The sequence below is a fragment of the Procambarus clarkii genome, chromosome 23, assembly GCF_040958095.1.
Source record: "Procambarus clarkii isolate CNS0578487 chromosome 23, FALCON_Pclarkii_2.0, whole genome shotgun sequence".
Lineage (NCBI taxonomy): Eukaryota > Metazoa > Arthropoda > Malacostraca > Decapoda > Cambaridae > Procambarus > Procambarus clarkii.
The window spans coordinates 11,283,672-11,300,119 of record NC_091172.1 but is presented as its reverse complement, the minus strand read 5'-3'; the positions used below and the strand labels follow the sequence as shown (position 1 = coordinate 11,300,119).

Here is a 16,448-nt window from a genome sequence, read left to right as displayed (position 1 = left end):
AGCTCCTGTGTATGTTCCTCAGCTCCTGTGTATATTTCTCAGCTCCTGTGTATATTCCTCAGCTCCTGTGTATGTTCCTCAGCTCCTGTGAATGTTCCTTACATCCTGTGTATGTTCCTTACATCCTGTGTATGTTCCTTACATCCTGTGTATGTTCCTTACATCCTGTGAATGTTCCTCACATCCTGTGTATGTTCCTCAGCTCCTGTGTATGTTCCTCAGCTCCTGTGTATGTTCCTCAGCTCCTGTGTATGTTCCTCAGCTCCTGTGTATGTTCCTTACATCCTGTGTATGTTCCTCACATCCTGTGTATGTTCCTTACATCCTGTGTATATTCCTCACATCCTGTGTATGTTCCTTACATCCTGTGTATGTTCCTCACATCCTGTGTATGTTCTTCAGCTCCTGTGTATGTTCCTCACATCCTGTGTATGTTCCTCAGCTCCTGTGTATGTTCCTCAGCTCCTGTGTATGTTCCTCAGCTCCTGTGTATGTTCCTCACATCCTGTGTATGTTCCTCAGCTCCTGTGTATATTCCTCAGCTCCTGTGTATGTTCCTCAGCTCCTGTGTATGTTCCTCAGCTCCTGTGTATGTTCCTCAGCTCCTGTGTATATTCCTCAGCTCCTGTGTATGTTCCTCAGCTCCTGTGTATGTTCCTTACATCCTGTGTATGTTCCTTACATCCTGTGTATATTCCTCACATCCTGTGTATGTTCCTTACATCCTGTGTATGTTCCTCACATCCTGTGTATGTTCCTTACATCCTGTGTATGTTCCTTACATCCTGTGTATGTTCCTCACATCCTGTGTATGTTCCTCACATCCTGTGTATGTTCCTCACATCCTGTGTATTTTCCTCACATCCTGTGTATGTTCCTTACATCCTGTGAATGTTCCACACATCCTGTGTATGTTCCTTACATCCTGTGTATGTTCCTCACATCCTGTGTATGTTCCTCAGCTCCTGTGTATGTTCCTCACATCCTGTGTATGTTCCTCAGCTCCTGTGTATGTTCCTCAGCTCCTGTGTATGTTCCTCACATCCTGTGTATGTTCCTCACAACCTGTGTATGTTCCTCAGCTCCTGTGTATGTTCCTCACATCCTGTGTATGTTCCTCACATCCTGTGTATGTTCCTCACATCCTGTGTATGTTCCTCAGCTCCTGTGTATGTTCCTCACATCCTGTGTATGTTCCTTACATCCTGTGTATGTTCCTCACCTCCTGTGTATGTTCCTCAGCTCCTGTGTATGTTCCTCACATCCTGTGTATGTTCCTCAGCTCCTGTGTATGTTCCTTACATCCTGTGTATGTTCCTCACATCCTGTGTATGTTCCTCAGCTCCTGTGTATGTTCCTCAGCTCCTGTGTATATTCCTCACATCCTGTGTATGTTCCTCAGCTCCTGTGTATGTTCCTCAGCTCCTGTGTATGTTCCTCAGCTCCTGTGTATGTTCCTCACATCCTGTGTATGTTCCTCAGCTCCTGTGTATGTTCCTCAGCTCCTGTGTATGTTCCTCAGCTCCTGTGTATGTTCCTCAGCTCCTGTGTATATTCCTCAGCTCCTGTGTATGTTCCTCAGCTCCTGTGTATATTCCTCACATCCTGTGTATGTTCCTCAGCTCCTGTGTATGTTTCTCAGCTCCTGTGTATGTTCCTCAGCTCCTGTGTATGTTCCTCAGCTCCTGTGTATGTTCCTCAGCTCCTGTGTATGTTCCTCACATCCTGTGTATGTTCATCAGCTCCTGTGTATGTTCCTCAGCTCCTGTGTATGTTCCTCAGCTCCTGTGTATGTTCCTCACATCCTGTGTATGTTCCTCACATCCTGTGTATATTCCTCAGCTCCTGTGTATGTTCCTCAGCTCCTGTGTATATTCCTCACATCCTGTGTATGTTCCTCAGCTCCTGTGTATGTTCCTCAGCTCCTGTGTATGTTCCTCAGCTCCTGTGTATGTTCCTCAGCTCCTGTGTATGTTTCTCAGCTCCTGTGTATGTTCCTCAGCTCCTGTGTATGTTCCTCAGCTCCTGTGTATGTTCCTCAGCTCCTGTGTATGTTCCTCACATCCTGTGTATGTTCATCAGCTCCTGTGTATGTTCCTCAGCTCCTGTGTATGTTCCTCAGCTCCTGTGTATGTTCCTCACATCCTGTGTATGTTCCTCACATCCTGTGTATATTCCTCAGCTCCTGTGTATGTTCCTCAGCTCCTGTGTATATTCCTCACATCCTGTGTATGTTCCTCAGCTCCTGTGTATGTTCCTCAGCTCCTGTGTATGTTCCTCAGCTCCTGTGTATGTTCCTCAGCTCCTGTGTATGTTCCTCACATCCTGTGTAAATTCCTCAGCTCCTGTGTATATTCCTCACATCCTGTGTATGTTCCTCAGCTCCTGTGTATGTTCCTCAGCTCCTGTGTATGTTCCTCAGCTCCTGTGTATGTTCCTCAGCTCCTGTGTATGTTCCTCACATCCTGTGTATGTTCCTCAGCTCCTGTGTATGTTCCTTACATCCTGTGTATGTTCCTCACATCCTGTGTATGTTCCTCACATCCTGTGTATGTTCCTCAGCTCCTGTGTATGTTCCTTACATCCTGTGTATGTTCCTCACATCCTGTGTATGTTCCTCACATCCTGTGTATGTTCCTCACATCCTGTGTATGTTTCTCAGCTCCTGTGTATATTCCTTACATCCTGTGTATGTTCCTCACATCCTGTGTATGTTCCTCACATCCTGTGTATGTTCCTCAGCTCCTGTGTATGTTCCTCAGCTCCTGTGTATGTTCCTTACATCCTGTGTATGTTCCTTACATCCTGTGTATGTTCCTCACATCCTGTGTATGTTCCTCAGCTCCTGTGTATGTTCCTCAGCTCCTGTGTATGTTCCTCACATCCTGTGTATGTTGCCTCAGCTCCTGTGTATGTTCCTCAGCTCCTGTGTATGTTCCTCAGCTCCTGTGTATGTTCCTCAGCTCCTGTGTATGTTCCTCAGCTCCTGTGTATGTTCCTCAGCTCCTGTGTATGTTCCTCACATCCTGTGTATGTTCCTCACATCCTGTGTATGTTCCTCAGCTCCTGTGTATGTTCCTTACATCCTGTGTATGTTCCTTACATCCTGTGTATGTTCCTCACATCCTGTGTATGTTCCTCACATCCTGTGTATGTTCCTCAGCTCCTGTGTATGTTCCTCACATCCTGTGTATGTTCCTCAGCTCCTGTGTATGTTCCTCACATCCTGTGTATGTTCCTCAGCTCCTGTGTATGTTCCTACACATCCTGTGTATGTTCCTCAGCTCCTGTGTATGTTCCTCACATCCTGTGTATGTTCCTCACATCCTGTGTATGTTCCTCACATCCTGTGTATGTTCCTCACATCCTGTGTATGTTCCTCACATCCTGTGTATGTTCCTCACATCCTGTGTATGTTCCTCAGCTCCTGTGTATGTTCCTCAGCTCCTGTGTATGTTCCTCAGCTCCTGTGTATGTTCCTCAGCTCCTGTGTATGTTCCTCAGCTCCTGTGTATGTTCCTCAGCTCCTGTGTATGTTCCTCAGCTCCTGTGTATGTTCCTCAGCTCCTGTGTATGTTCCTCAGCTCCTGTGTATGTTCCTCAGCTCCTGTGTATGTTCCTCACATCCTGTGTATGTTCCTCACATCCTGTGTATGTTCCTCACATCCTGTGTATGTTCCTTACATCCTGTGTATGTTCCTCACATCCTGTGTATGTTCCTCACATCCTGTGTATGTTCCTCACATCCTGTGTATGTTCCTTACATCCTGTGTATATTCCTTACATCCTGTGTATGTTCCTTACATCCTGTGTATGTTCCTCACATCCTGTGTATGTTCCTTACATCCTGTGTATGTTCCTTACATCCTGTGTATGTTCCTTACATCCTGTGTATGTTCCTTACATCCTGTGTATGTTCCTCACATCCTGTGTATGTTCCTTACATCCTGTGTATGTTCCTTACATCCTGTGTATGTTCCTTACATCCTGTGTATGTTCCTTACATCCTGTGTATGTTCCTCACATCCTGTGTATGTTCCTTACATCCTGTGTATGTTCCTTACATCCTGTGTATGTTCCTTACATCCTGTGTATGTTCCTCACATCCTGTGTATGTTCCACACATCCTGTGTATGTTCGTCACATCCTGTGTATGTTCCTCACATCCTGTGTATGTTCCTTACATCCTGTGTATGTTCCTCACATCCTGTGTATGTTCCTTACATCCTGTGTATGTTCCTCACATCCTGTGTATGTTCCTTACATCCTGTGTATATTCCTCAGCTCCTGTGTATGTTCCTCACATCCTGTGTATGTTCCTTACATCCTGTGTATGTTCCTCACATCCTGTGTATGTTCCTCAGCTCCTGTGTATGTTCCTCAGCTCCTGTGTATGTTCCTCACCTCCTGTGTATGTTCCTCAGCTCCTGTGTATGTTCCTCACCTCCTGTGTATGTTCCTCAGCTCCTGTGTATGTTCCTCACATCCTGTGTATGTTCCTCACATCCTGTGTATATTCCTCAGCTCCTGTGTATGTTCCTCACATCCTGTGTATGTTCCTGATTTGTGTGTTTATCTCTCAGATCGTGAGTTGATCTCTGAGATCGTGAGTTGATCTCTGAGATCGTGAGTTGATCTCTGAGATCGTGAGTTGATCTCTCAGATCGTGATTTGATCTCTCAGATCGTGACTTGATCTCTGAGATCGTGAGTTGATCTCTGAGATCGTGAGTTGATCTGAGATCGTGAGTTGATCTCTGAGATCGTGAGTTGATCTCTGAGATCGTGAGTTGATCTCTCAGATCGTGAGTTGATCTCTCAGATCGTGATTTGATCTCTCAGATCGTGAGTTGATCTCTGAGATCGTGAGTTGATCTCTCAGCTAAGATAAGTTTCCCATGGTATTCCTGTTATAAATATTCTTATCTCATCATAGTGTCCCTCTGCGGTAGATACTCGCATGTCAGTACACTGTGGTCACTCATGCATAATGGGTTCTGATTTGAGTTCCCTTATGTGTTCCCCTAAGTCAGCATATATATACATTTTCTTCTGTCCTCCACTGATAGGGTTAGAGATTTGCTATACAAATTGTTCAGTGATTTATTGAACAATCAACCTCAGAAGGTGATTGGAGTCTTATGAAGCAACCTCAGAAGGTGATTGGAGTCTTATGAAGCAACCTCAGAAGGTGATTGGAGTCTTATGAAGCAACCTCAGAAGGTGATTGGAGTCTTATGAAGCAACCTCAGAAGGTGATTGGAGTCTTATGAACCAACCTCAGAAGGTGATTGGAGTCTTATGAACCAACCTCAGAAGGTGATTGGAGTCTTATGAAGCAACCTCAGAAGGTGATTGGAGTCTTATAAAGCAACCTCAGAAGGTGATTGGAGTCTTATGAAGCAACCTCAGAAGGTGATTGGAGTCTTATGAAGCAACCTCAGAAGGTGATTGGAGTCTTATGAACCAACCTCAGAAGGTGATTGGAGTCTTATGAACCAACCTCAGAAGGTGATTGGAGTCTTATGAACCAACCTCAGAAGGTGATTGGAGTCTTATGAACCAACCTCAGAAGGTGATTGGAGTCTTATGAACCAACCTCAGAAGGTGATTGGAGTCTTATGAACCAACCTCAGAAGGTGATTGGAGTCTTATGAACCAACCTCAGAAGGTGATTGGAGTCTTATGAACCAACCTCAGAAGGTGATTGGAGTCTTATGAACCAACCTCAGAAGGTGATTGGAGTCTTATGAACCAACCTCAGAAGGTGATTGGAGTCTTATGAACCAACCTCAGAAGGTGATTGGAGTCTTATGAACCAACCTCAGAAGGTGATTGGAGTCTTATGAACCAACCTCAGAAGGTGATTGGAGTCTTATGAACCAACCTCAGAAGGTGATTGGAGTCTTATGAACCAACCTCAGAAGGTGATTGGAGTCTTATGAACCAACCTCAGAAGGTGATTGGAGTCTTATGAACCAACCTCAGAAGGTGATTGGAGTCTTATGAACCAACCTCAGAAGGTGATTGGAGTCTTATGAAATGCTAATCTAACCAACAAACATAAATTCATAGATTTACGTCAGTCCTCCAAAAAGTGTTCGAGTTCGCGTGTTCTTTTATACTTAAGGGGAGCTGGTCGGCCGAGCGGACAGCATGCTGGACTTGTGATCCTGTGGTCCTGGGTTCGATCCCAGGCGCCGGCGAGAAACATTGGGCAGAGTTTCTTTCACCTTATGCCCCTGTTACCTAGCAGTAAATAGGTACCTGGGTGTTAGTCAGCTGTCACGGGCTGCTTCCTGGGGGTGGAGGCCTGGTCAAGGACCGGGCCGCGGGGACACTAAAAAGCCCAGAAATCATCTCAAGATAACCTCAGGATTAATATGAGTATGTGCGTTTGCAAAGAGGAAATGCAATTCGGACCAGCTTACACATATACACATACATAAATACGTACATACATATATGTATACACATACACATATATTTATGTTTCTCCTACATTAACAGGATAATATGGCTGCTACGGACCAGGTCTCTAACTGCTGGTCTGCGAAGGAATCTGGACATTATTTGCATTTGTTATCATTTATTAATAACAAAACAAAATTACTATTTTAAGAAAATCTTATATTCTGAATGTGTTATTTTATTTGTGTATTTATGTAACTGTGTAATTTCTTTAACTGTTATATTTAATGGCATCAAATGGTTTGACTTCAATAACTATCATATCCAGGACGGTTTCATATTCGAATTCAATAAACCCATAATGGGTGAAAATAAGCAATGGAATATTTTGTATTTCTTAAGAACAACAAAAGATAATATAACTAATGATAATAGTAACAATAATAATATGGGTTACGTGAGGTAACTGTCAACTGACCAATCCTCGTCAGCCGCCAGTAACAACAACAGTCCAACTGGAGACCCAGAGAAGAAAAATGTCAAAATTTCAAGAAAATTTGATTCGAACTACTTGAAATTTGGATGTATTCAAGTACGTGGTATTGAGCAGCAGAATCCTGGCCGCTCTGTGTTGTGTTCTGAGAGTTCATCCCATGATGCCATGACACCTGCCACACCTGGTACCTGGTTGATACCTGGTTGATGGGGTTCTGGGAGTTCTTCTACTCCCCAAGCCCGGCCCGAGGCCAGGCTTGACTTGTGAGAGTTTGGTCCACCAGGCTGTTGCTTGGAGCGGCCCGCAGGCCCACATACCCACCACAGCCCGGTTGGTCCGGCACTCCTTGGAAGAATAAATCTAGTTTCATCTTGAAGATGTCCACGGTTGTTCCGGCAATATTTCTTATGCTCGCTGGGAGGACGTTGAACAACCGCGGACCTCTGATGTTTATACAGTATTCTCTGATTGTGCCTATGGCACCTCTGCTCTTCACTGGTTCTATTCTGCATTGTCTTCTATATCGTTCACTCCAGTACGTTGTTATTTTGATAGTCTGTGTTATCTTGATAGTTATTTTTGATATCTTGCCTCATAATTTATCCTGGATGAACCTAGGCCGCTCCTATGCTGTTTCACTCCTCTCCTGTACCCCTGATATACGTGGTAGATTATTATTGGTTAACCTCTATCCCAGACGGGCTCACCATAGCCCGTGCTACTTGGAACTTGTTCCGAGTAGCTTAATCTATAACAACAACATCATCTATCCCAGAGGCACGTGGTGGAACGCCATTGCTTACCTCTTAACCTCGCTTATAGCGTGGCTATTGGTTGCGTCTTTTCTTAACTTAAACGTGGCGAATCGTCATTGGTGACCCTTTTTTCTTAGACGCGAGTCAGACTATCAGCGGTTATCTCCTTGCTTGTTCCATATCAGGAGGCCTGGTCGACGACCGGGCCGCGGGGACGCTAAGCCCCGGAAGCACCTCAAGGTAAGGTATCTCCTCTTCAGCCGAAACAGCATTTTAATATTGCTGGAAAAACTTTTGTAATGTGAAAGCAGGAGGCAGCCAACAGAGGAGGGAGCAGGAGGCAGCCAACAGAGGAGGCAGGAGGCAGCCAACAGAGGAGGGAGCAGGAGTCAGCCAACAGAAAAGGAAGCAGGAGGCAGCCAACAGAAAAGGAAGCAGGAGGCAGCCAACAGAAAAGGAAGCAGGAGGCAGCCAACAGAAAAGAAAGCAAGAGGCAGCCAACAGGAGGAGGAAGCAAGAGGCAGCCAACAGAGGAGGGAAGCAGGAGGCAGCCAACAGAAAAGGAAGCAGGAGGCAGCCAACAGAAAAGGAAGCAGGAGTCAGCCAACAGAAAAGGAAGCAAGAGGCAGCCAACAGAAAAGGAAGCAGGAGGCAGCCAACAGAAAAGAAAGCTAGAGGCAGCCAACAGGAGGAGGAAGCAAGAGGCAGCCAACAGGAGGAGGAAGCAGGAGGCAGCCAACAGGAGAGGAAGCAGGAGGCAGCCAACAGAGGAGGAAGCAGGTGGCAGCCAACAGGAGGAGGAAGCAGGAGGCAGCCAACAGGAGGAGGAAGCAGGAGGCAGCCAACAGGAGGAGGAAGCAGGTGGCAGCCAACAGGAGGAGGAAGCAGGAGGCAGCCAACAGAGGAGGAAGCAGGAGGCAGCCAACAGGAGGAGGAAGCAGGAGGCAGCCAACAGAGGAGGAAGCAAGAGGCAGCCAACAGGAGGAGGAAGCAGGTGGCAGCCAACAGAGGAGGAAGCAGGAGGCAGCCAACAGAAGAGGAAGCAGGTGGCAGCCAACAGAGGAGGAAGCAGGTGGCAGCCAACAGGAGAAGGAAGCAGGAGGCAGCCAACAGAGGAGGAAGCAGGTGGCAGCCAACAGAGGAGGAAGCAGGAGGCAGCCAACAGAAGAGGAAGCAGGTGGCAGCCAACAGAGGAGGAAGCAAGAGGCAGCCAACAGGAGGAGGAAGCAAGAGGCAGCCAACAGGAGGAGGAAGCAGGAGGCAGCCAACAGGAGGAGGAAGCAGGAGGCAGCCAACAGAAGAGGAAGCAGGTGGCAGCCAACAGAGGAGGAAGCAAGAGGCAGCCAACAGGAGGAGGAAGCAAGAGGCAGCCAACAGAGGAGGAAGCAAGAGGCAGCCAACAGGAGGAGGAAGCAAGAGGCAGCCAACAGGAGGAGGAAGCAGGAGGCAGCCAACAGGAGGAGGAAGCAGGAGGCAGCCAACAGGAGGAGGAAGCAGGAGGCAGCCAACAGAAGAGGAAGCAGGTGGCAGCCAACAGGAGGAGGAAGCAAGAGGCAGCCAACAGGAGGAGGAAGCAGGTGGCAGCCAACAGGAGGAGGAAGCAGGTGGCAGCCAACAGGAGAGGAAGCAAGAGGCACCCAACAGAAGCCAATATACATCTATACCAATAGCTAACGAGATCCTCCGTCCGCCTTCGTTGCCAATTAAGATCCTCTGGTATTTACCAACCATTACTTCGTTTCAAAATTTACTGGGAATTAATGCAAATCCCTGAGCGCAGCGAACCCAATCCCCGGATCCAATCAGGGAGACCGAGCACCCCCTCCCCCCCCCCATTCAGGATTCGCGACCACAGGGAAGGATGGGGGATGGTTGCTCGTTAGGTTAAGACTATAAACGTATACTGAGCTGTGCTGGACGATGGTGATATACGTAGGTTAGGGCTAGGATGTCATCCTAGTGGCTGGGGTGGTAGTTATCCTAGTGGCTGGGGTGGTAGTTATCCTGGTGGCTGGGGTGGTAGTTATGCTGGTGGCTGGGGTGGTAGTTATCCTGGTGGCTGGGGTGGTAGTTATCCTGGTGGCTGGGGTGGTAGTTATCCTGGTGGCTGGGGTGGTAATTATCCTGGTGGCTGGGGTGGTAGTTATCCTGGTGGCTGGGGTGGTAGTTATCCTGGTGGCTGGGGTGGTAGTTATCCTGGTGGCTGGGGTGGTAGTTATCCTGGTGACTGGGGTGGTAGTTATCCTGGTGGCTGGGGTGGTAGTAATCCTGGTGGTTTTGGTGGTGGTGATCATGGTGGCTGGGGTGGTAGTTATCCTGGTGGCTGGGGTAGTAGTTATCCTGGTGGCTGGGGTGGTAGTTATCCTGGTGGCTGGGGTGGTAGTTATCCTGATGGGTGGGGTGGTAGTTATCCTGGTGGCTGGGGTGGTAGTTATCCTGGTGGCTGGGGTGGTAGTTATCCTGGTGGCTGGGGTGGTAGTTATCCTGGTGGCTGGGGTGGTGGTTATCCTGGTGGCTGGGGTGGTAGTTATCCTGGTGGCTGGGGTGGTAGTTATCCTGGTGGCTGGGGTGGTAGTTATACTGGTGGCTGGGGTGGTAGTTATCCTGGTGGCTGGGGTGGTAGTTATACTGGTGGTTATATTCTGACAGGTGTAATTAAGTTTATTGCGATGGTTGACTATCTTAGAAGTCACCAGGGAGGAGATTCTTAAACACACTGAAATATCAAATCCAAACACCACCCCAGAGCCTTTGTCTGGGGTCTTATAGAATGCAAAGGGCTTTATGAGCCCCTTGTCTAGCATATTCAATAAACCATTAGTCAGGTACAATGGTTAATGTTATAGACGAATGTTTAAGAAAGGAGATAGATTAGATCACTTGCATCGAACAACTGGCCAATTAACTTAACATCTATTGTGGGAAAGTTGCTTGACTCGATAACCGCAATAGCCATTCGTTTACAACTTGAAAAACAGGGATTAATTGATGATTTCCAACATGGTTCTATTAAGGCCCTCTAATGTTTGACGAACTTCCTGTCATTCTATTTCAGCATAATTGAAGCAGTTGATAGTGGAAAAATTTGGACGTTGTGTTCCTTGACTTTAGCAAAGCTTCTGATACAGTGCCGCATGCAAGACTGATTAAAAAGACTGATGCTCACGGTATTGAGTGTGCTGTCGTAAGCTGGATAAGGGTATAGCTATGTCTATGGAAAATAAATAGTTATTTTAAATGGGGGTTAAGTCAGAGTGGGAAACCGCTTTAAGTGAAGTGCCTCAAGGCTCTCTCCTGCGGCCTCCGTTGTTTAGCATATACATAAATGATTTAGACTTTCTCATCTCTCTCTTTCTCTCTCTCTCTCTCTCTCTCTCTCTCTCTCTCTCTCTCTCTCTCTCTCTCTCTCTCTCTCTCTCTCTCTCTCTCTCTTTCTGCTTTCGCATTCCGAGCGTCCTTTCTCTTTATAATCTCCTTGTCCCATTTCTATTCTCTTCCTCCCGTTTCCATTCTGTTCATTCCCTATGAGACTTCCATTTTCCCCTACCCCTCTCCAATCTCCCACCCCTAACCCTCCCCCCCCCCTTACCTTATCAAGATAACACACGCCCCGCCCCACATGCTTCACAAGGTAACTCTGATGGTGCTCCTGCAGGTGTGCTGACGGTGCTGCTGCTGGCTACTGGAGGAGGCGTGGTGTGGGCTGGCGTGTCCGTGGAGGAGGGGAGAGGCCCGGTCTTCCTTCACGAACCCCCATCACGCCTACACTTCTCCAACACCACTGGCGCCCTCCTGCCCTGCTCCGCCCACGGCAGTCCGCCTCCGGTGAGTATAACCTCAAGTTAGCTTTCGCAAGTTTTTCCATTGTTTATTTTTAATTTTCTTAACTGTCCAACACAGTTCTTATCTACCAACCAACCAACCAACTTCTCCCCTTTACCCTTCAACCCTCCCCTTCCCCTTACCTTTATCCCCCTTCCCCTAACCTTCCCCCTCCCCGTGACTCCCCAGCGACACAGCCATATTTATTTTTCGGGAAAATGACTTTGATTTTAGTTTTTTTTTCCTACATTACTGATTTTTTCTCGTTCTTCTTTTCTTCGTTTTTTATTTTTCGTTTTTCTTCCTCTTCTTATAGCTATTTTCTTCTTGTTCTGCTTTCTTTTTTCTATCTTCGTCCTTCTCTTTTCTTCCTCTTCCTTTTCTTATTATTTTCTCCTTTTTCTTCTTCTTCTTTGCTCCTTTTTCTTCTTTAATTCTTTCTTCTGTCTTCCTCTTCTTCTGTTCTACTTCTTCCTCTTTTCTTTTCTCTTCCTTCGTTGATAGAGCCGTGATAAAATCTGCAAGAGGACAATTCTTGGATGGTTGCCTTGTTTTTCTCCTCTCTCGTGATGAGATTGGAAACCTATAAAGAGAGAGGTTGAAAGATGGAGAACTGGGGGAGGGACGAGGAAGAGAGAATTGGAAGAGGAGTAAATGAGAGAATTGGAAGAGAAGTGAGTAAATGAGAGAATTGGAAGAGAAATGAGCAAATGAGAGAATTGTGCGAAAGATTAGATGAAACTGCAGGAGAGCCTGATAGGCAGATAGTCTGGCCAGATAGTCACATCGATTGGTAACTAAACACATTTAAAACTAAATATATTGGTAACTAAACACTTTAGGCAATAAAAAAAACTGGGAATAAAAAGATTGGACAATAAAAAGATTAGCTAATCAACAGATTGGCCAATGAACAGGTATTAAACATGTAGAAAGATCTAGATTATAAAAAAATATATATAAGAACATAAGAACAAAGGCATCTGCAGAAGGCCTATTGGCCCATACGAGGCAGCTCCTATTTATAACCACCCAATCCCACTCATATACTTGTCCAACCCGCGCTTGAAACAATCTAGGGACCCCACCTCCACCACGTTACGCGGTATATATATGTATTATTATATATATTATTATATGTATTATATATATATATATATATGTATTATTTTCTTAAACATTTTCTTAAACAACGTCTCAGCTGAGAGAGCGTCAGACCCAACAAACAACCTCCAACCATGGTGGTTAAGTAGTTGGGCTGAGCAGAAGACGCCGCGAGTCGGACAGACAGCGGCCAGCAGAGACAATTCTCCTTTATTGTCTACTAAAATATTATACAGTCATGACATAGCCACGAGGGAATTAATTGACCCTGTCTAAGGAAAGTTACTATAACCCCCACCCCCCACCCCCCCCTCCCCCAGGAGGAGAGCGTCCCTGGTGTTGTTGGGGTGCCTGTGGTGGTGATTGTGGTGGTGGTTGTGGTGGTGGTGATGATGGTGGTGGTGGTGGTGATGGTGGTGATGGTTGTGGTGGTGGTGGTGATGGTGGTGATGGTGGTGGTGGTGGTTGTGGTGGGTGATGGTGGTGATGGTGGTGGTGGTGGTGGTGGTGGTGGATGGTGGTGATGGTGGTGGTGGTGGTGGTGGTGGTGGTGGTGGTGGTGATGGTGGTGGTGGTGGTGGTGGTGGTGGTGGTGGTGATGGTGGTGGTGGTGATGGTGGTGATGGTGGTGGTGGTGGTGGTGGTGGTGGTGGTGGTGATGGTGGTGGTGGTGGTGGTGGTGGTGGTGGTGGTGGTGGTGGTGGTGATGGTGGTGGTGGTGGTGGTGGTGGTGGTGATGGTGGTGATGGTGGTGATGGTGGTGGTGGTGGTGGTGGTGGTTGTGGCTTTGATTGTTCTCTTGTATCGGGGTGATGATCGTTGATGTGATTGTAGTGCTGTAATGTCTATGGTGACTCTCTTTGTATATATTTACATGCAGAGCATGCGAATAAGTACAATAAAAGAAACATAGAAAAGACAAAACAGAAAAGAAAACTGTTACCTAGCAGTAAAATAGGTACCTAGGTGTTTGTCAGCTGTCACGGGCTGCTTCCTGGGGGTGGAGGCCTGGTCGAGGACCGGGGCCGCGGGAACACTAAAAAGCCCCGAAATCATCTCAAGATAACCTCTCAAGATAAGGCATAAGTACAAAACCACAGGCCATAAGGGTATACAACAAGACACAAACACGTATCACATATCCTATTAGATTACATAGTACAGACACAAACCCAAAAGAAAATACATAAAACACAGAAGCACAGTTCAACCCCAAAACAAGGGTACAAAACCACATGGCTGAATGGCATACAACAATACACATAAACACGTATCACATATCATATAACAGTACATAGGACAATCGCAAACCCAAAAGAAAATACATAAACCCAAAAGAAAATACATAAAACACAGAAGCACAATTCAACCCCAAAAATAGGGTACAAAACTACAGGTCTGAAGGGCCTGCAACCAAACGCCCAAACACAAAGGCACATAATGACACAAAACAGGAAACGGGCGAAAAACACGAAACAAAACTCAAACACAGCACATGACACAGACCAGTCCAACACGGATCCACAAACAGTAACATACAAATACAACACCAAAATGAGATACATGAAACATGAACGTACACAAAAGATACAGAAAATTACATGTAAACCACAGACAAGTACAAAAACACTGAAGAAAAACTAATGCACATAACCACAGACCCGACGGGCCCCCAACAAGCACAACAACGGGAGGCGAAAGCAAGAACACCACGCCTTCACATACTTATATTTATTCAGAAATTCTGCAACCAGAAACCGGAGACAGTACGCCTCCCAAATAATCCTCATATGACAAAGAGCAGGTTCACGAGGGTGCCCCATAACATCTGGAACCTTGGACACGAAGTATGCGCACTAGAAACCCAAATAACGGATGGGCTCTTGCGGCGCAACCCGTTCCCATATGTAGGTCCTCTCTTCAACAATCTCGGGTACACCGGACTGGTCACTATCACTACCAGACTGGTTATCGTCGTTAGACACGACACCCTCGCCCCCTGACGGCGTAACCGCACCCCCGTATTGTAATGTCTATGGTACCGCCCATGGAGGTGTCTGCAAGGACCAATCAAACTTCTGCTTCACACAGCAGCAGGATTGGTCAGCTTCATCAACGCCTACACACCAACACTTTTCTCTACCAAAGAGTAGGACGAGTTCTATGATGACCTCAGCCAGCTCTCATAGACATACCTAAACAAGAGGCAGTCTTCCTTCTGGGAGATTTCAACGCAAGAATTGGTTCCGATCACATCTCTTGGCCTTCCTGCCCGGGCCAGTTTGGATTTGGGAAGATGAATGAGAATGGGCAGCGCCTCCTGGAGTTCTGCTGTCATCACGATCTCTGCGTCACCAATTCCTTCTTCGACACCAAGCCCCAGCGCAAGGTTTCCTGGAAACATCCCAGTTCTAAGCATTGGCACCAACTCGACCTGGTGCTTTCAGGGCGTAGCAATCTGAGAAGCGTCAAACTGACCCACAGCTTCCAGAGCGCAGATTGTGACACTTACCACTCCCTCGTCGTTTGTAAAGTTCCAACCCCGAAAAATTTACAGAGCAAAGAAGGAGGGAAGACCACACATTAATGTAAACAAGACCCATGACCTTCACAAGGTGGAGGAATTCATTGCTGCGTTGGTAAATGCCCTTCATGTACCACCCTGCGATAGCGCAAGTGAGAGGTGGTCACACCTCAGGGGCACTATTTTCAACACTGCCATGTCCACCTTCGGTAAGAGGCAGAACAAGTCAGCAGACCTGTTTCGAGGCCAGTGCAGAGGAACTGTTATCCTTCGTAGAGGAAAAAAGAGACGAACTCTCTCAGCTTACAATAACCTGCCCTCAGAAAGGAACCTACAGAGCCTCCGTTCTGCCCGCAGTAAGGAGCAACAACCTACAAGGCGCTGTGCTAACGCTTACTTACTCCGACTCTGTTCCAGCATGCAGACCGCGGCCACCATCGGCAATATAAGAAGCATGTACGAAGGGATCAAACAGGCAACAGGCTCTACACAAAACAGGGCAGCTCCTCTGAAGTCAGCCACTGGAGAGATCATTAAAGACAATGATCAACAGATGAATCGCTGGGTGGAATATTACTCCGAACTCTACTCCAGAGAGAACTTGGTCAGCATAGAGGCTTTGGATGCAATCAACTGCTGCCCACTATGGAAGAACTTGACCTTGAACCGACGGTAGAAGAAGTTGAGAAACCACTGGATTCACTTTCCTCAGGGAACGTCTCAGAAGAAGATGGCAATCCGCCATAAGTTTCAAGTGCATCCGAGGAACACTTAAAACTGAGCTTCATGAACTTATGTGCCAGTGTTGGAGGGAGGGCTCTCTGCCACAAGACATGAGAGATGCAAACATCATCACCCCTCTACAAAAATAAAGGTGACAGAAACGATTAGAGTAACTATCGCGGCATCTCCCTCCTCAGCGTCTACGACAAACTCATCGCCAGGATTGTTTTGGTCAGGCTCCAGATTCTTGCTAAAAGAGTGTACTCAGAGTGACAGTGCGGTTTCAGAGCCGAAAGGTCGACCACATACATGGTGTTCTCCCTGAGACAGCTTCAAGAAGAGTCCTGGGAGCAGAGAAAAGCCCTCTACATCGCTTTCATTGACCTTACAAAGCCTTCGACTTCGTGAGCAGGGACGAACTCTTCAACATCCTGACCAAAACTGGCTGCCCACCCACCCTACTCAGTATGATACAATCGTTCCACGAGGACATTAAGGACACGGTCGTGCTCGACGGCTCAACTTCTGAACCATTCAACATCAACAGTGGTGTTAAACAGGGGTGCGTTCTTGCTCCAACCCTGTTTGGCATCTTTGCGATCCTCGTCAAGCAT

General features: G+C 46.9%; 1 protein-coding gene across 5 annotated transcripts in view; it reads left to right on the top strand.

Annotated features, from left to right (window-relative positions):
• LOC123753826 (cell adhesion molecule Dscam1) overlaps nucleotides 1-16,448 on the top strand; it is a 1,066,948-nt gene that overhangs the window by 496,265 nt on the left and 554,235 nt on the right. For all 5 annotated transcript variants that reach the window (XM_069329883.1, XM_069329881.1, XM_069329882.1 and 2 more), the window contains exon 3: nucleotides 11,317-11,486. In XM_069329883.1, coding sequence (XP_069185984.1) covers nucleotides 11,317-11,486 — 170 coding nt within the window. The remainder of the gene's footprint in view (nucleotides 1-11,316; nucleotides 11,487-16,448) is intronic.